The sequence below is a fragment of the Pseudorca crassidens genome, chromosome 10, assembly GCF_039906515.1.
Source record: "Pseudorca crassidens isolate mPseCra1 chromosome 10, mPseCra1.hap1, whole genome shotgun sequence".
NCBI lineage: Eukaryota > Metazoa > Chordata > Mammalia > Artiodactyla > Delphinidae > Pseudorca > Pseudorca crassidens.
In genome coordinates, this window is record NC_090305.1 from 59282125 (window position 1) to 59302144 (window position 20020).

Consider the following 20020-nt stretch of genomic DNA (forward strand, 5'->3'; position numbering starts at 1 on the left):
TTGGGCTTCCCTGGTGGTGCAGTGGTTGAGAGTCCACCTGCTGATGCAGGGGACACGGGTTCGTGCCCGGGTCCGGGAAGATCCCAAATGCCGCAGAGCGGCTGGGCCCGTGAGCCATGGCCACTGAGCCTGCGCGTCAGAACCTGTGCTCCGCAACGGGAGAGGCCACAACAGTGAGAGGCCACAACAGTGAGAGGCCCGCATACCGCAAAAAAAAAAAAAAAAAAGACATTCTTCTTAAACTAGGCAGTTCAACTTTACTTATCAATCATCCAAGTGGCTCTGAAAAGTACACCTTCACCAACCTCCATCACAGGTTGGAGAGGGAAAATAAAGCAGGCTTGTCATTCTAGTACAAAGTCTGATGAAGGAAGAAAAATATTTAATAATATTAAATTTTAAATATTTATGGAATGTTTGAGCTTCCTTATCTGAGATCTGTCAAACTAAAGAGACCAGAAGTGAAATCCTCCCAAATAACAGAATCTTATATGTTCCAAATGAAAAGTTTAGTTCCCAAAATCATCATTACCTGAGTGGTGTCCATTTCTGCCACATGATCAAATATGAAGGTTTTGGGCTCAGGGTTGGAGTGCAGCCGGACAGTCGTAGAGGACAGCACAGATAGGCATAAGTTTTGCTCTCCATCAGCTGATCCAGAACCCTCTGTAGGTGGGCGAACTCGCACAAAAACTTTGATAGCATCGCCTTCATTACTAAAGACAAAAAAATATAGCAGCTAAGTTTACTGGAGAAAAAGGATCTAAGCCTCATATTGCCTCTAGTGTTTCTAGTCTGAGTTTCCCCAGTAAAGTACGAGATCTACCCATTTATGTTTACCTTTTATCAAGAGTCTCCCATAACCCACACCCTTTACTGATTCGCTTCACATCAGCCAACTTCAAAAGCCTTTACTTGAAATCATCTGAAAGGCAGCTCTAAGCTCTGCTTGTCTCTGACTTCCTTTTTAATAGCAATAATAAAGTAAGTCATCCCAAGGGAGAATTATGTTACTGATTCCATCTTTTAGCCTGTAAGGTGAGGGGACAGGGGCTGGGGAGGAGATGTGATTTTTCCATATTTCCAGGTAGCCGAGGACAAAGCTTAATGCTGAAACAAGGAACCCTTACTTACTATGCTAAATGGTTGTTTTAGGAATACTACATCCCTAATTCTTTTGGTCTCATCAATAAGATTTTTTCCTTACCTTGGTTGGTTAGACTGACAATTTGTCACACTGCGTAACTCAGCTAGAAAAAAAGATAAGAAGTCATTAAAGGTTTTTAAAAGTACAACATGAAAACCCCATTCTTCTAGCCTATTCTTCAGTTGCTGACACTCCTCAGTCTCCCGGCTCCCTGGCCTGGGCGTGACAGGGGACAAGCCTAGATCTTCCACTCCATTCTAACTGTAAGCAGATAGGTTAGGGGGTCCCCGGAGAAAGAGAACCAGGAATGGCTTTCTTGACATAAGAGAACCCATTTTGGTCTAAGCCATTTTGTGGTCTAAGCCTGGCGCAATGCTTGCCCTCAAACAGGTCTCAATAATTAATGACCTTAAGGGAGGAAATGTAGAAACAAGGAGGAGCAGTCGAGAAACCACAGTGCAGCCTTGGGGCAGCGTCCAGGTTCCTCAAGGGATATACATAATAAATTTCCTCAGTTCAATCAAGTCCCTCCATGAATATGTATGTAGGCTTAGCTTAAGACTTCCCCAATTTTGCTGTTCAGGGAGAGACTGCTTTGGGAAAGATCCAGGTATTCATTCTCCTCTTGCTGTAAGTAATAAATCCTAGAGGATGGGGACACCAGTACCCAGAGTTGCTACAACATATTATCTAAGATGTCAAGTTTCTAACAAAAAAATTACAAGGAATTCAAAGAAACAAGAAAGTATGATCCATAAACCAGAAAAAAAGCAGGCATCAGAAACTGCCTGTGACAGTGCCTACATGCTGGGTTTGTCAGGAAAAGACTTCAAAGTAGCCATTATAAACATGTACAGAACTAAAGGAAATCAAAATTAAGAATTAAAGGAAGGTATGAGGACAATGTCCACACCAAATAGAGAATAGCAATAAAGAAAAATTATAAAAAAGAAACAAATGGAAACTCTGGAGTTGAAAAGTGTATCAAGTGAAATAAAAATTCGCTTGAATGGCTCAAAGTAGACTTGAACTGGCAGAAAAAAGAACAAGCAAGCTCTAAGATAGATCAATAGAGATTATAAAAGTCAAAGAACAGCGAGAAAAAAGGATGAAGAAAAGTGAAGTGAGACTCAGAGAAATGTGGGACGTCATTAAGCATACCAACATACATAAATGGGGAGTATCAGGAGAAGGAACAGAAGAGAAAGAAAGAGAAAGAACAGAAAAAATTCAAAGAAATAATGGCCAAAAACTTCCCAAATTCATTAAAAAGTAATCTACACATCCAGGAAGTTCAACAAATTCCAAAAAGGATAAACACACGCAGATCCACAGATATATCACAGTAAAAATGCTGAGAGTCATTACTTATGAGAGAACCCCAATCAGATTAACAGCTGACTCTCAGCAGAAACAACAGAGGCCAGAGGAATTAGAGAGTTTGTTGTTAGAAGGCCCACCTTACAAGAAATAATAAAGGAAGTTCTTCAGCCTGAAAGTAGTGACCACAGACAGTAAAATTCAAATCTACATGAAAAACATTAAAGAGCACCAGGTAACAGTGATTATGTAATTATAAAAAACAATAGAAATGCCTGTTTTCTCCTCCCCTTACTTGAATTACAAAACAATTGTATAAAATAATATGTATATAATGTATTGTTGGGCCTACAACATATAGAAACATATGTATATTTGCCAATAATAGCACAAGGAAGGTGGGTAGGAACAAAGCTGTAACAGCCTAAGGAAATGACTAAAGATGGTAAAGTAATGTATTGTTGGGTTTTTAACAATAGATGTAACTTGTTTAATAATAATACCAAAGAAGGGGGTGAAAGGGAATAAAGCTACATAGCCCCTGCTCGCTGCAACTAGAGAAAGCCAGCGCACAGCAACGAAGACCCAACGCAGCCAAAAATAAAAGCTGACACTGTTAAGATGTATATGTTAAACCCTAGAGCAATCATTAAAAAAAAAACTTCAAAAAAAGAAAGCAGGGAGTTCCCTGGTGGTCCAGTGGTTAGGACTCCACACTTCCACTGCTGGGAGCACGAGTTCGATCCCTGGTCGGGGAACTAATATCCTGCATGTGGTGTGGCCCCCCTCCAAAAAAAAAAAGAGCAGTAACAAAATGGAAATAGAGTCACAGATGTAGAAAACAAATTATTTATGGCTACCAGGGCATAACAAGTGCGGAGGGATAAATTGGGAGATTAGGATTGACATACACACACTACTACATATAAAATAAATAACTAATAAGGACCTACTATATAGCACAGGGAACTCTACTCAATACTCTGTAATGGCCTACATGGGAAAAGAATTTTAAAAAGAGCGGATATATGCATTATATATATGTATAACTGATTCACTTTGCTGTACACCTGAAACTAACACAACATTGTAAATCAACTATAATCCAATAAATTTTTTTTTTAAAAAAGCAGTAAAGGTGGAACAGAGAAACATAAAAAACATGTGACACATAGAAAATGAAAAGTAAAATGGCAGATGTGAATACAACCAAATCAATAACATGTGAATGGATTAAACAACCCAATCAAGGGGCAGAGATTGTCAGACTAAGATGAAAAAACATGCTCCAACTATATACTATCTAAAGGAAACACACTTTAGATTCAAACATATAAACATATGGAAAGTAAAATGATGAAAAAAGATTATCTCATGCAAACAGCAATCACAAGAAAGCAGGAGTGGCTATACAGGTTTCAGACAGACTTTAAAACAAAGTTACCAGAGATAAAGAAGAACATTTTTTATAATGATAAAAGGGTCAAACGACTAGGAAGATAACACAGATATAAACATATACTTAGGGACTTCCCTCGTGGTGCAGTGTTAAGAATCCACCTGCCAATGCAGGGGACACAGGTTTGAGCCCTGGTCCGGGAAGATCCCACATGCTGCAGAGCAACTAAGCCCGTGCGCCACAAATACTGAGCCTGCGCTCTAGAGCCCGTGAGCCACAACTACTGAAGCCCACGCACCTACAGCCCATTGTCCACAACAAGAGAAGCCACCGCAATGAGAAGCCCGCGCACTGCAATGAAGAGTAGGCCCCGCTCACCTCAACTAGAGAAAGCCCACATGCAGCAACGAAGACCCAACGCAGCCAAAAATAAAATTAATTACTTAAAAAAAAATAACAGGGCTTCCCTGGTGGCGCAGTGGTTGGGAGTCCGCCTGCCGATGCGGGGGACACGGGTTCGTGCCCCGGTCCGTGAGGATCCCACGTGCCGCGGAGCGGCTGGGCCTGTGAGCCGTGGCCGCTGGGGCTGCGCGTCCGGAGCCTGTGCTCCGCAACAGGAGAGGCCACAACGGTGAGAGGCCCGCGTACAGAAAAAAAAAATATATATATATATATATATATTCACCTAGTAACAAAGCACCAAAATACATGACAAGAAATGAAGGGAGAAATAGACAATTCAACAATAAGAGCTAGCATATGACCCTGCAATCCCACTCCTGGGCACATATCCAGAGAAAAACATAGTCCGAAAGGATACATGCACCCCAGTGTTCATTGCAGTACTGCTTACAATAGCAAAGACATAGAAGCAACAAGATGGATAAAGAAGATGTGGTACATATATACAATGGAATATTAGCCATTAAAAAGAATGAAATAATGCCATTTGCAGCAACATGGACGGACCTAGAGATTGTCATACTGAGTGAAGTTAAGTCAGACAGAGAAGGAGAATGATATCACTTATAAGCAGAATCTAAAAAGAAATGATACAAATGAACTCATTTACAAAATAGAAACAGACTCACAAACTTAGAGAATGAATTTATGGTTACCAGGAGGGAAGGGTGGGGCAAAGGGATAGTTAGGGAGTTTGGGATTGACATGTACACACTGCTATATTTTAAATGGATAACCAACAAGGACCTACTGTATAGCACAGGGAACCCTGTTCAATGTTATGTGGCAGCCTGGATGGGAGGGAAGTTTGGGGGAGAACGGATACATGTATATATATGGCTGAGTCGCTCTGCCCTGCACCTGAAACTATCACAACATTGTTAATTGGCTATACTCCAATATAAAATTAAAAGCTAAAAAAAAAAAAGAATTTAGAGCGGGCAGATGACACAATCAGAAAATAAATATATATATATGTAACTGAATCACTTTGCTGTACACCTGAAACATTGTAAGTCAACTATACTTCAATAAAAACAAACAAACAAACAAACCTTAGATGCTTACTCTGCAGTCCAGATAGCTATGGATCATCTAGCCAAATATGATTAAGTTCAGAAAGGGACTCTTAAACTCAGTCAATTTCATGAGGGTTATTTCACATTCTCATTTCTCTGATTTCAGTCAGCAACCCATGGTGCCAGTGTTGTCACAAGAAATAACCTTCATGAGCACAAAAGTAAGAGCTGCAGGGAGCACTGCATGGGCTCTCTCCTTCCCTGTGTTCCCACTTCGTGTTCCCGGTCTCTAAGCCTGCTGGGAATGCACTTACCTGGGATGTCATCAACCTCAACTTTGCTAACAAAGTTAGGAGAGTTAGCAGGAGAGTTCCCCATGGAAATCACCACCATCATAAAGGGGAGCTGTGAATACCCTTGCTCCCATCACTTTTTTTAAAAAATTATTTATTTATTTATTTAGGGCTGTGTTGGGTCTTCGTTCCAGTGTGCGGGCTTCTCATTGCGGTGGCTTCTCTTGTTGCGGAGCATGGCTCTAGGCATGAGGGCTTCAGTAGTTGCGGCACATGGGCTCAGTAGTTGTGGTTCGCTGGCTCCAGAGAGCAGGCTCAGTAGTTGTGGTGCACGGGCTTAGTTGCTCTGCAGCATGTGGGATCTTTCCGGACCAGGGATCGAACCCGTGTCCCCTGCGCTGGCAGGCGGATTCTTAACCACTGTGCCACCAGGGAAGCTCTCCCATGACTTCTTGATGTGTACAGACAGGACAGAGTCCTTTAACACAGTCACATACGTATGTCACTTTCCATTAAATAAACAGATGCTCTAATATCACAAACATCAATTCTCTTGCTTGAGTCCAGATTTACTGAACACTGTGATTGTGCAGAAAGCGCGATCAACATTTTGCTCCAATAACATACCAATTTGTGTGCTAATATTCCCTGAATACTGAAAATGGGGGAGGAAAAGGAACATTTTAGATGGAAAAAGAGAGCATAATGAGGTGTTAATGGTATAATGGACCTAAAAGGTAAGTAAAACAACAAACGTATCAGGAAAGAATTGCAATTGACAGCTAAAAGCATTAACGTTATCGAAAGGTTCAAACACCAAAAATTCACCATTTGTTCAATCTTCTAACATAGGCATCGCCTCGTTACCGTTCATACCATTCACAAAGATCCATCTAATCAGCTCAAAATCAGCTTTAAAAAACCAAGACTCCGTAAAGGGTCAGGCGATGTAAGAGGCACGTATACAGGTGCAGCAAAGGACCAAGAAATTAGTAAAGTTGAACGGTTTATCAAAAGCAAAAATGACAGGCTCCCTTCCATGAGAAAAAGGAAGAAACTGAAGGGGTCTCCTGGAGAAGAAAAAAGGGACTGTGAGAATATAAAGACACTACTGAATTCTGTGCTTTAAAAGTCCCTTACCTAAGGAGAGTCCACAGCGGACCCTCCAAAAGAGAACGACAGGCTTGGAACAAGAATAAGTTCTTCCCTTCAGGAAAGTCAGTATTGTGGAAATACGCAGAAGGTAGTTGAGAGCTGGGGCCGACCCTCAGGCGAAGATACCTAGAGAGGCAGCCCGGGTCCGGACTCGGGAAGAGGCCAGCGACGAAACGGCAGGACCGAGAACAGGAGGGAAGAACCAGCAGGTCACTTAGGAGCCAAGCGCCTGGATGAGGGCTCGGTTCCGGTTCTCTGCTCAGCCCCAGAGCTTAGAATTGCGCCAGGCTCGTAGCGTGCGCCCAGCACATAGACGGAAGGGAAGAGAGCTGTTCCATTAGTGTATTATCTTGGAGAGACAGAGGGAGATTTCAAACATCCCCCGCCGCTCAGTCCGCTCCTGCCCTTCCCGCCCAGCAGGAAAGCTCGTATTTGGGGGCGGAGACGGGGTCACGAAGCTTGGGCTTCTCACTTACTTTTGCAGCCGGACGCCATGGTGCCCTCACCCCTCGATCCCGAGACCGACGGAGCGACCGCCCTCACTTCCAGCCCAGCCGCGCACGGAGATTCTGCCCACTCAAGATGGCCGCGAATTTAAATTTGGCGCTCAGGTCGGACGTTGACGCCAGCACGGAGGCTGCCATGTTGCCAGGCCCTGTGTCAGGGGCGGGGCCGACGTGACGTCACGAGTAAGCGCTGTCGCCTCTGTACAGTTTTCAGGCGGCTTTGGGGTCCTGTTTTTCCCTAGCGCGGCTATGAGCAAGCGGAACCAGGTGTCGTACGTGCGGCCAGCCGAGCCGGCGTTCCTGGCCCGCTTCAAGGAACGGATCGGCTACGAGGAAGGGCCCACGGTAGAAACCAAGGTGAGCCCGGGCCAGTCCCGTTACCGCAGAAATGCGGCCCGCTCCGCCAATTCCAGCTTCTGGCTTGACTTGGAGGCCAGATACTGATGGGTCCCTCCTCGCACCCGCGCCCGGCCCCTAGTCCGAGTGTCCTCAGACCCCAGGCTGGTCATCTTCAAACAAACTACTGCCTCTTTCGCCCAGGAAGCTATTTGTCGTTTTCACAGTGCTGCTGTGTTTTTGAAAATGACTTCACGCAGGTAAAGCGCCTCGTCCTTGGTGGACAGTTAAGAAAGATCATTTTCGTCTCTCTTCGTTTTTACTTGCTTATCGCATAACCTGTAGTTAGCAGTGTGGGTGGTAGCGTCGTCCCATTTTCCAGGTAAAGAAACTAAGGCCACTCGATCAAATGACCTGATATCCTAAGCCTTGAGTCTGGAACATCCTTAACGAATGCCCTAGATCTACTTCTGTGCTTGTCACCAAAAAAAAAAAAAAAAAAAAAAAACGGAAAGCAAAAACCTTTTATATCTTGGCTTTCAATAGAAGAAGAGGAGCTTCAGGAAGGAGCCACACCTGGATAGTTTAGAAATGGGGATCGGTGGGAGGCAACTTCTAAGCTCCCCCAGGCTCCTACCCGAACTGATTCACATCAAAATCTGCCCTACCTTTTTTAGTAGAAAGAGACTATTATGCTTAGGGCATGTGTGGAGAAATAGAGAATTTATTTAGCACTTTGTGTCTAGCACTTGCACAAAGACCCACCCCTCAAGTCACTTAGTAGAAGGTCACAAGATTGACTTAAGTGCAGTTAATCCAGTGAGTATGTGCTAAATCCAGGCCCTGGGCCAGGCTCTGAAAGGAGAAAGAGATGGATCTCCAAAATGCCCTGTTCTTTAACACCTTCCTGCCTGCCTCATCTCAGCCTTCACAGGTCACCACCTCAGTGAAGCCTTTTGAACCTCCCCCAGACAGTAACTCCTCCTCTGTTCTTCTCTTCACTCTATCCGCATCTTATCTGCAATACTCATCATTATGCATGGCAACTACTTACTCTCTTGGGTATCTCCACCACTAAATCGAACACTCTAAGTATCTTAATCCCTCTATATTTTCCTAGTACAGTGCCTGTGGCACCAAGTAGTGGGTGACAAGTTACATTGGTTAGATGACTGTGGTTTATCGTCAGGCAAGGCTTCATGGAGGAAGGGACATTTAGATTGAATCTTGAGCATGGGTAAGTCAGCAGGTAGAGATGGAAGGAACAGCATGGGTAAAGGTGTAGAGACAGTGAGTCACGGACTGACTGTGTTTAGAAGTGATTGAGGGACTGATAGAGGTAAGGCCATATGGACTATTCAGTAGGCAACAAGGAGCATGTTTGGATAGAGATAACATGATCAGGGAGTGACTGGTCCCCAGGACCAAAAACAGTGACTATGGCAAAGAGGATGAAGTTTGAGAAAAGGGACATGGTTTCAGCAATGAGGAGAATATGGACCTAATTTTATAGTTTGCTTCAGGGCCTAGTGATGATCATGTGTGTGCCTAGTTAACACCTTGAAGATTGCAGCTTAGAATGCTATCTTAGGAGAACTCGGGGCGGCGGGGGGGGAACTTTCCAATTAATATCAGTCATTCGGGCTAACACATTTGATCAACAGACTTTTCCGTAGACAGATGTCCCAGGTTCCTGTGTTTGCGAAACCAACTTCATTCTTAATCATTTTGGCAGTATAATCATTCTAGGAATCTGTTAACAAAAAGAAAAGAGTTTCATGGGAAATCACTATATAATTATAGTTTATAGTTTAAGATTACAGCTGTGGTCGGACAGCTGCAGGGCTTTGTTGCCCTGTTTGGGAGACAATGAAGGCTCTGTGAGAGGTGGACTGACATCTATTTGAATAATGTGTGGTGGGTGTGCACGCCTTTCAACCTAGCATTTCCATTCGAGGAATTTATCTATATGTAAGTTTGCAAAAGTGAACAAAAACATGTGCAAAAATTTTATTATAGTAGAAAAAAACTAGAAACAACCAAAATTTTTACTTAAAAAGAATCGGTCAAATAAACTATGAGATAACCATATGTATAAATACTGGGCCGTGATTTTTAAAAATAGATGATGCCATATGTATCTCAAGGCATTGTGCAAAGATGTTTTTGAGTAAAAAACTTGGGTGAGTGGGGCTTATATGATGTCTGACATTTTTAAAAATCTCAGTCAACTAGCCAAATATTACCATTTGTTGCACCTGTAGAGTCAGTGCATGGTTTCTGTTATTTTCTGTACTTTTTTATGTTTGGTAAATTTCATAATTTAAAAAGAAAAAAGGAAGCGAGTCATATAGTAGTATGTTCCGTGTCTTGTTTGTATACAAAATGTTTTCTGTACCTCCGTATTTTTATACACTTAGAATAACACTTAGGATACCCACCAAACAAGCTACTGGAAGGGGGTAAAGATAAGCAGAAGTAGGTGAAGGAGGACCTTTTACTTGCCGTTTTCTGTACTTTGGTGGTGTTTATTTTTTGTCACACTTTGAGAAGAGGTGTACATGAAAAGGGTTGATGAAGAGCAGAGAGAACAGCTGTAGTCAGCACTACCCTGAGTAGGCTGAATGCTGGCAGAACATGAAGCAGAGGGCCCCTGACATCAGGAACTGCAAGCTGGGGTCCTGCTGAAATGGAAACCAGCTCCCTTGGACAGGCACCCCAGGATAACTGGCAGGTGGACCTCTTCCCTACTCTGGTGAGGTTAGATTTTTAAGAGTTACTTGAAAATTCATTGCCAAACACATTTAGTCAATAATGTTACCCTTCTCACTCTAGTAATTACAGTTTCTCACAGAGACAGTGGCTGTATTTAGTTCAAGGTCAGCAACTTAAATGTTATGTTTGTGTTTTTTCCTAGAGAATCCAGCTTCAGCTCCCAGGTGAAGATGGTGATCACAGTGACAAAGAAGATGAACAGCCCCAAGTGGTGGTTTTAAAAAAGGGAGACCTATCAGTTGAAGAAGTCATGAAAATTAAAACAGAAATAAAGGCTGCCAAAGCAGGTATGTCTGAAAGTAAGCTGGTTTTTCTACCAACTTAATGAGTTAGGTATGAAATCATTTTATACAGTGGTATGGTATGTTTGAAGAGACAGTCCTAGGTTCAAACTTTGGCTTTAACACTTACCAGATGTGTTACCTTGAACAAGTTATTTCACCTCTCAGCCTCAGTTACCTCATCAGTAAAATGGGGACAAGTTGTGCCCACTTTATTGGGCTGTTATAAGGATTAAGTGCAAATTTAAGTAAAAACATCCTGTTTTTTAAAAAAATACCTGGTTAGGTTTACAAACTAGTCAACAGAGGTGTATTTAATTAGTGCCTGGTGTGTGGTATGCTATATAGTATTTTTTTCATTATTTGTAGTATTTATTACATTGATTTAGGAGGAAATGCTGGAGTTCCAAACAATCGCTTTTCGAGATACTTAAAAAATATAGCCTGATTGTAATGAATTGGGGACTGGCAATATTACACTATACTTCGTTCGGTACATGAGTTTTTGTTTTTTGTTTTTTGTGGTACGCGGGCCTCTCACTGTTGTGGCCTCTCCTGTTGCAGAGCACAGGCTCCAGACGCACAGGCTCAGCGGCCATGGCTCACGGGCCCAGCCGCTCCGCGGCATGTGGGATCTTCCCGGACCGGGGCACGAACCCGTGTCCCTTGCATTGGCAGGCGGACTCTTAACCACTGCGCCCTGTACATGAGTTTTTCTTAAGTCACTGCATGTCTTGTGGCTATATAGCTAGAGGCAGTGGAAAAGACCAGACTGAATTGACTCAAGGACATCCATAAATACTGTATGAGATTTTCTTGCCGTTTGACTCTCCGATAAAGTCAAAATAACGAGAGAAAGAAAGTTTTTTAACTTTGTTTTTTGCTGCAGATGAAGAACCAGCTTCAGCTGATGGAAGAATTATGTATCGAAAACCAGTCAAGCGTTCCTCAGATGAAAAATATTCCGGTTTAAGAGCAAGCTCAAAAAAGAAGAAGACAAATGAAGAAGATGAAATAAATAAGCAGGATTCAGTTAAAAAAAACTCACAAAAGCAAATCAAAAATAGTAGCCTCCTTTCTTTTGACAATGAAGATGAAAATGAATAAGTGTAAATAAATATTTTGGACTTAGTCTTCTTTAAGAACATACGGAGTATTTTTTTAAATAACATCTTTTTTTCCTATTATAATACAAGTTTAGGGACTTCCCTGGTTGTCCAGTGGTTAAGACCTCATGCTTCCACTGCAGGGGGCACAGGTTCGATCCCTGGTTGGGGAACTAAGATTCCATATGTTGCACGGTATGGCCAAAAAATAAAAATAAAACATTAAAAGGAAAAAAAAAGATAATACACATTCACTGGAGAAAATTTAGAAAATACAGAAAACATTCAGTAAGATAAAACATATCTATCCATCAATACCCTTTTGACCTGAACTGCTAACTCTCTAGACATTAACTACCACTAACATTTTGTTATTTCCTGTGTGTGGGATGTGTGTGTATGTAAATTATATTTTTCTAAACAAAATTGTGATTGTATTCTGTATGTTCTCAGTCCTGCTTCTCACTTGACGTTGTATCATGAGCATTTTTCTAGGTCAATACAATTCAAAATCCTGACAATAGCTACAGAGAATGTTGTAATTAAACAGATCCTGTATTTTATCTTCCTCTTCAACAGAACCTCACTTTGGATGAGGGAGATGATCATGTGCCTAGTTACCAATACTTCCCCAGCTTCTGCTAAGGGTAGCCATGTGACAGCTCTGGTAAGTTAAGAGATACAAGTGGATCTTGAACAAGTAATAATACAGGTGACCGTGATACAAGTTAGGATCTACTGAATCACATGGTGACTATTATTGATTACATGGTTTAAAAAAAAAAGATAAAAGTGGAAGTCTGCTTACTAGGTTTTTTGATACAAAAGGACAGATTTGGCAAGCATGAACCTTTGTCCTCTCTCCATCCTGCTTGGAGCACAAACATGAAACCAAGAAGTACCAGAGCCATTTTGGGGCATGAAGAAGACAGCCACTTGTTCTGGGTGGTACAGTGGAAAGACTCGAGGAGCTTGGATCGTGATGGCATGCCTGGAGGAGCTGCTGTACTAGCCTTGGACTTCCTGATACATGAGGATAAACACCATCTTAGTTAAGCCTCTGTCAGGTTTCTGTTACATGCAGCCTAATGATACAGTGGTAGAATGTGTGTGCACAGAAACCTCCAAGTGTATTTCTGATGATTTCCTTAGAATGAGTTGCTGGAAGCAGAATTACTAGATCAAAGTATTTGAATATTTCTAAAGCTTTTCATGCTTTCTTTCAAATTGCTTTCTAGGTGGTTTTTACCATTTTATTCATACCATCTACAATAGCCCACATCACCTCATCCATGATGCATTCAATTTGATGCTTTGAAAATGGTGTTTAATAGTTATAGTTAACTGGCATTTTTTTTTGATTGACCAGGGAAGCTAAACTGTTTTTCATGTTACCTAATAATTTTCCTCATTACTGCAAGTCAACCAAAACTGGAGACTTGTCAAGATCCCATTCTTCACCAGCCAGAAATTAGGAATTGCAGATTCCATGTTATGAATTTGGCGCCACATCTATCTTTCAGCCATTTTAAGACCTAGTGTAAAGAATCCTCAAAAGTGATTCATGTGAGTGGGCTAGTGAGTCCTGAAATAGGCTCTCTAAATTATACAAACTAGTCCCGAAGCCATTTCTAGTACTATCTTTAATGTATACTCACGTAACAAGCCAGGGTTTTTTCTAATCTGTATCATTGCTCTATCTATTCTTGTACCAACACCCCACTGCTTTAATTACTGTAAATGTTAGTATGTCTTATCGTTTACAGGTGGGAGTCTTGAGGGCAGGGACTTTGTCTTACCTCTGTATCCTCTGTACCCAGAACAGTACCTAACATATTAAGAGCAGAATAAATATAGTTAGAATAAATGAGTGTTTAATTTTTTTTTTTTAACAGGCTGGTGGTTCTCAAAGTGTGGATCCTTGACAAGCAGCATCAGCACCCCTGGAAACCTAAAGATGCAAATTTGCAGGCCTTGCCTGAGAATCAGAAATTTCAGGTGTAGGGCCCAGCATTCTCTGTAACAAGTCTGCCAGGTTGTTCTGATGCTCACTCGAATTTGAGAAATACTGATAAAGCCTATTATAAGGGAGATAAAACAAAAAATTTAAACAAGTAACATGAAAGACTATTTAAAAGATCTTAAATCTTGAAACTTATCATATTGATGAAGTCTTTACTGTAGGTGATATTTCTAACAATGTTAAGTGTAAGTGTTACCAGCCAGGAAGCATATCTCATGATGAAAGCCCAAGACCAAGGTAGGGTGTCAGGTGACATCTGCTAAGCAGCCTTAAGAAAATTGCTTCACCTCTGTAAACTGCTTTCTAAGAACAGTGGGTCCTGTTAATTGCAGAGAAAGGTGAATGAGTTTGGGGCCAGAGAAGAGAGGCTAGTCCTTTTCCCTCACGAACTATCCCCTTGCTTCTCAGAAGTGGACCATAGGAGCAGGGCTAGACAAATAGGCCAGTAATGTAATCCCAGGGCTGAGGCAGGAATAGTAAAAGGACAAGCCTGGAACATCTTGTGCCCAAAAGTAAGGCGGTCCTCAAAGAATAATGGGGGCATGTCAAAAGGACACACCTGGAGGAGAAGGGCTAGGTCTTCCTTGCAGTAGAATCCCAATTAATAAATGTAGGAGGAATGATGGAAATAGAAAAATCACCATTTGGGGGACTTCCCTGGTGGCGCAGTGGTTAAGAATCCGCCTGCCAATTCAGGGGACACGGGTTCGAGCCCTGGTCCGGGAGGATCCCACATGCCGCGGAGCAACTAAGCCAGTGTGCCACAACTACTGAGCCTGCGCTCTAGAGCCCTCGAGCCACAACTACTGAAGCCCGCACACCTAGAGCCCGTGCTCCGCAACAAGAGAAGTCACTGCAATGAGAAGCCCGTGCGCAGGAACAAAGACCCAACGCAGCCAAAAATAAAAATAAAATAAATTTTTTTAAAAAAGAAAAAGAAAATCACCATTTGGAAAATTCCACAATAATAAGTTGCAGTGGTCTGAATGGCAGCCTCCTAAGAGAGAGGTCCTAATCCCTGGAACCTGTGAATGTTACCTTACGTGGTAAAGTTTGCAGGTGTGATTAAATTAAGGCTCTCAGAGAATCGTGGATAATCTGGGGAGGCTCTAAAAGCCATCACACATTTCCTTGTAAGAGAAAAGCAGACAGAGATTAGACACAGACAAGACAATGTGAAGAGAGGCAGAGAATGCTCACAGCCACCAGAAGCTGGAAGAAACAAGATTCTCCCCAAAAGTCTTCAGAGGGAGGGCAGACCTGCCAACACCCTGACTTCAGCCTAATGAAACTGATTTCAAACTTCTGGCTTCTAGAACTCTGAGAGCATACATTTCTGTTCTTTTAAGCCACCAAGTTTGTGATAGTTTGTTACAGAGGCCATAGTAAACAAATACCTAAGTGGTGTTGGAAAGATTCATCAAAAGATGTCAAAATTAGTGGCCAGAAATATGCTGAAAAAATCACTATTTGCATAGTCTCAAAGTATATCTCCACCAGAGATTACAAAAGGAAAACAAGTCATTTACAGTGGAAAACCAGGCAGATGCCACCTTATCTAAATGATCAAAGTAACATTACCAGTAATAAGTCATACTGACATCATGACCTCCTTACATGACGCACTGAGATGGGCACATCACTTTCCAAAAGGGCCTTCCTGATGCCCTTTTCAAGGATAGGGCTCAAGTGCAGTACTAAAGAGGCCCAAGTCCTACAAGCTGACAATGGCACAGGAATGTCAATACAGGCTCCAGGGCTTCTCTGTCAGTGTCACTGCAAAGATGCCCATTTATACTTTCTTCTGAAGAAATCCTTTATCCTGAGATTATAGGTTTCTTACCTCTGGTTTTTATTTTATGAAATAATGGTTATAACAAATAGCAGGTTAATCTAATGTGCTTACTTGTCAAAATAAAAGGTCATCAAATCTATATCAGCGTCCAAAAAATATTTTGAAGTTTATTGCCTAGGAAAGCCAAATATCAAGGCCAGCACTGTCTGATAGAATATTCCACAATATGATTCACTTTGTTATACAGCAGAAACTAACACAACAATGTAAAGCAATTATACTCCAATAAGGATGTTAAAAAGAAAAGAATATTCCACAATAATGGAAATGTTTTACAGCTTTGCTGCCCCTAGCCACATGTGGTCATTGAGCACTGGAAATGTGGCTAGAGTGAGTGAGAAACTGAACTTTTCCTTCTGTTAATTTTAACTAGCTTAAATAGCCACATGTAGGAAATTCCCTGGCGGTCCAGTGGTTAGGACTCAGCGCTTTCACTGCCGAGGGCCAGGTTCAATCCCTGGTCAGGGAACTAAGATCCCACAAGCCACACGGTGCAGCTAAAAGAAAAAAAGAGAACAAAATAGCCACATGTAATTAGTGGCCACTCCATTGGACAGTGTAGTTTTAGGTATTATTGGAGTAAACAGGATTTTTTCTTTCACTCATTAGGAGTCCTGCAACTCCTGAGGAAGTCTCTGGCACTTTGTAAGGGTCAAAGGTATTTTCACATTTGACACAAAACAGTGCAAAATGCAATCATATCTGATTGCATGGCTCAAGATAACCAGGGCAATGCAGTCAAATCAGGAAGCAAGACACATGTCTTCTGAGTTTTCAAGCTTCCACTTCTGTGGCTCTTTTCCCAGTCCTGGGCCCTGTCTCTCCAGAGGTTCTTGCTTTCTGACCCTCACATTGCTATGGAAACAGTTTTGACTGACATCTACTCTCACCAACCTACTGCTTCTCCCAAGTTATGCATGAAGTCTTTCAGACAGGAGAAAGGCTAGACGGAAGGCGTCTGTCCAGGCCTGAGGTTAGGAATCCTCCATTGCCCCACAATCATTCTAGGCTAATGGCAGCCCCAAGTTTAACGTGATTTAGGCATATGTGGTCCCAGAAGCTGGGACAGAAGGGACCATTGAGTTATCATCATTGATCTGAACGTTTCCTTAGATACTGGCAACAGCTAACACAGTACTGGTCCCAGGAGCTGCTGGGGGAGAGCTGACCAAGTTCCTCAGCTGTAGGATGGGACCCCGAACTTTGTATTCGTGTAGCTGTTTCCCCAAATTCTCCCAAGTCTAGCCATAACTTCTCTTGCTCCTCAGCCCATCACAGCCTCCATTCTCTCCAAAGTCTGGATCCTCTGAATCTGCAGTGTGGGGTCCTAGAACACAAACCATCTGTCCTGCCTTGACACTCGCAGTCCTTCCCAGCCTTCTCCTCCCTACGCCAATCCAGCTGTGCACCACTACACTTTTCCCCTCCTGCCCTGGGCGCCTGAGGAGATGGTAGCACAGAGTCAGTTTTCCCATTGCCCTTGCCTCTCCCTGAGCCAACAAGTCAAGCTGGGTCTCTGGTACAACTGCGGCAGTATTGTCTACCTCCCAGAGAAGGTTCTCTGTAAACCTGTGGGCAATGGAAGCTGGACACCCAATTAAAGATGGGGAAACATCCTGAACAGATACCTCACCAAAGAAATATACAAATGGCAAATATGCATAGAAAAGATGCCCCACCTCATATGTCATCAGGGAAACACAAATTAAAACAACAATAAGCTACCACTACACACGTATTAAAATGGCTAAAATCCAGAGCACTGACAACAGCAAATGTTAACAAGAATGTGGAGCAACAGGAACTCTCATTCATTGCTGGTGGGAGTGCAAAATGGTCACCACTTTGGAAGACAGTTTGGCGCTTCCTTAAAAAACTAAACGTGATCCAGCAATTGCGCCCCTTGGTATGTACCCAAAGAACTTGTAAACTTAGGTCCACACAAAAACCTGAACACAGACGTTTATTGCAGCTATATCCATAATTGCCAAAGTCTGGAAACAACCAAAGTATCCTTCAGTAAGTGAATGGATAAATAAACTGCGATACAACAAGACAATGGAATGTTATTTAGCGGTAAAAAGAAATGAGCTATCGGGCTTCCCTGGTGGTGAAGTGGTTAAGAATCTGCCTGCTAATGCAGAGGACACGGGTTCAAGCCCTGGTCGGGGAAGATCCCACATGCCACGGAGCGGCTGAGCCCGTGTGCCACGACTACCGAGCCTGCGTTCTAGAGCCCGCGAGCCACAACTACTGAGCCTGCGAGTCACAACTACTGAAGCCCATGCACCTGGCGCCCGTGCTCCGCTAAGAAAGAAGCCCGCAATGAAAGCCCGCATGCAGCAACGAAAACCCAACGCAGCCATACATTAATTAATTAAAAATATTAAAAAAAAAATGAGCTATCAAGCCATGAAAAGACATGGAGAAAATTAAATGCATATTACTATGTGAAAAAAAAACAATTCAAAAAGGCTGCATAGGGCTTCCCTGGTGGCGCTGTAGTTGAGAGTCTGCCTGCCGATGCAGGGGACACGGGTTTGATCCCTAGTCCGGGAAGACCCCACATGCCGCGGAGCAACCAAGCCCATGTGCCACAACTACTGAGCATGTGCTCTAGAGCCCGTAAGCCATAACTACTGAAGCCCACGCGCCTACAGTCCATTCTCCACAACAAGAGAAGCCACTGCAATGAGAAGCCCATGCACCGCAACGAAGAGTAGCCCCCCGCTCGCTGCAACTAGAGAAAGCCTGTGTGCAGCAACGAAGACCCAACACAGCCAAAAACTAAAGAAATTTTTTTAAAAAAAGGCTGCATACTGTACAATTCCAACTACATGACATTCTGGAAAAGGCAAAACTTTGGAGACAAAAAGATAAGTAGTTGTCAGGGGTTGGGAAGAGGTGGGGATGAGGAGGTGGAGCACAGAGGGTTTTTAGGGCAGTGAAACTATTCTGCATGATACTATAATGATGGAAACATGTCATTATACATTTATCCAAACCCATAGGATGCATGACTCTTAAGAGAACCCTAATGTGTTGGAGAAAAGGGAACCCTCCTACACTGTTGATGGGAATGTAAATTAGTGCAGCCACGATGGAGAATAGTATGGCAGTTTCTCAAAAAACTAAAAATAGAGTTGCCATGTGATACAGCAATCCCATTCCAGAGAAAACGATAATTCAGAAAGATACATGCACCCCTGTGTTTATAGAAAAACTGTTTATAATAGCCAGGACATGGAAAAAACCTAAATGTCCAATGACAGATGAATGAATAAAGAAGATGTGATATTTAACACAGATGTAGAGAACAAACATATGGACACCAAGTGGGGAAACTGGCGGGAGGAGGTGGTGTTGGTGGGATGAATTGGGAGATTGGGATTGACATATATACACTAATATGTATAAAACATTAATAAGAACCTGCTGTATAAAAAATAAATAAATAAATAAAAAGATATGGTATTTACACACAGTGGAATATTACTCAGCCATTAAAAAAGAAATAATGCCATTTGCAGCTACATGGATGGACCTAGAGATTATCACAGTAAGTGAAGTAAGTTAGAAAGAGAAAGACAAATACCATATGATATCACTTATACGTGATATCTAAAATATGACACAAATGAACTTATCTATGAAACAGAAACACTCATAGACATAGAGAACAGACTTGTGGTTGCCAGGGGGGTGTGCAGCAGAGGGATGGATTGGGAGTTTGGGACTAGCAGATGCAAACTATTATATATAGAATGCATAAATGACAAGGTCCTACTGTATAGCACAGGGAACTATATTCAATATCCTGTGATAAGCCATAATGGAAAAGAATATATATATGTATATATATACACATATATATATATGCACATACATATATATACATACATATCTGAATTACCTTGCTGTACACCAGAAACTAACACAACATTGTAAATCAACTATACTTCAATTAAAAAAAAAAAAAAGAGTTAACCCTAACTTGAACTATGAACTTTCAGTTCATAGTGTGTAGGTTCATGGACTGTAACAAATGTATCACCCTGGTGCAGGACATTGATAATGGGGAGATTGTACATATGTGGGAACTCCATGTACTTTCCATTCAATCTTGCTGTGAACCTAAAACTGTTCTTTTTTTATTTTTTAAATTTTTGCCTGCAGCTGGATCTCAGTTGCTGTGTGCGGGCTTTCTCTAGTTGCGGCGAGCAGGGGCTACTCTTCGTGCGGTGCACGGGCTTCTCGTTGCGGTGGCTTTTCTTGTTGCGGAGCACGGGCTCTAGGCGCACGGGCTTCAGTAGTCGTGGTGCGTGGGCTCAGTAGTTGTGGCT

At 42.3% G+C, this 20020-nt stretch overlaps 2 protein-coding genes across 3 annotated transcripts in view; one reads left to right on the top strand and one right to left on the bottom strand.

The window, feature by feature from the left end:
• The window catches only part of KIF15 (kinesin family member 15), a 74105-nt gene extending 66554 nt beyond the window's left edge, over window positions 1-7551 (bottom strand). Inside the window, exons 1-3 of the mRNA XM_067753821.1 lie at window positions 7272-7551; window positions 1208-1250; window positions 533-716 (exon numbers count right to left, since the gene is read on the bottom strand). Of these exons, the coding sequence (XP_067609922.1) occupies window positions 533-716; window positions 1208-1250; window positions 7272-7290 (246 nt within the window). The 5' untranslated portion in view covers window positions 7291-7551. The remainder of the gene's footprint in view (window positions 1-532; window positions 717-1207; window positions 1251-7271) is intronic.
• Window positions 7471-11838, top strand: KIAA1143 (KIAA1143 ortholog). Of its 2 annotated transcripts, none has more exons than XM_067753862.1 (3): window positions 7471-7658; window positions 10555-10699; window positions 11583-11838. In XM_067753862.1, exons 1-3 carry the CDS (start codon window positions 7551-7553, stop codon window positions 11798-11800), a joined length of 471 nt encoding a protein of 156 aa, XP_067609963.1. In that variant the 5' UTR covers window positions 7471-7550; the 3' UTR covers window positions 11801-11838. The 2 variants fall into 2 exon arrangements, with proteins under 2 accessions (XP_067609963.1, XP_067609962.1); XM_067753861.1 differs by lacking the exon at window positions 7471-7658 and adding an exon at window positions 7668-7897.
• The last annotated feature ends 8182 nt before the right edge of the window (window positions 11839-20020 follow it).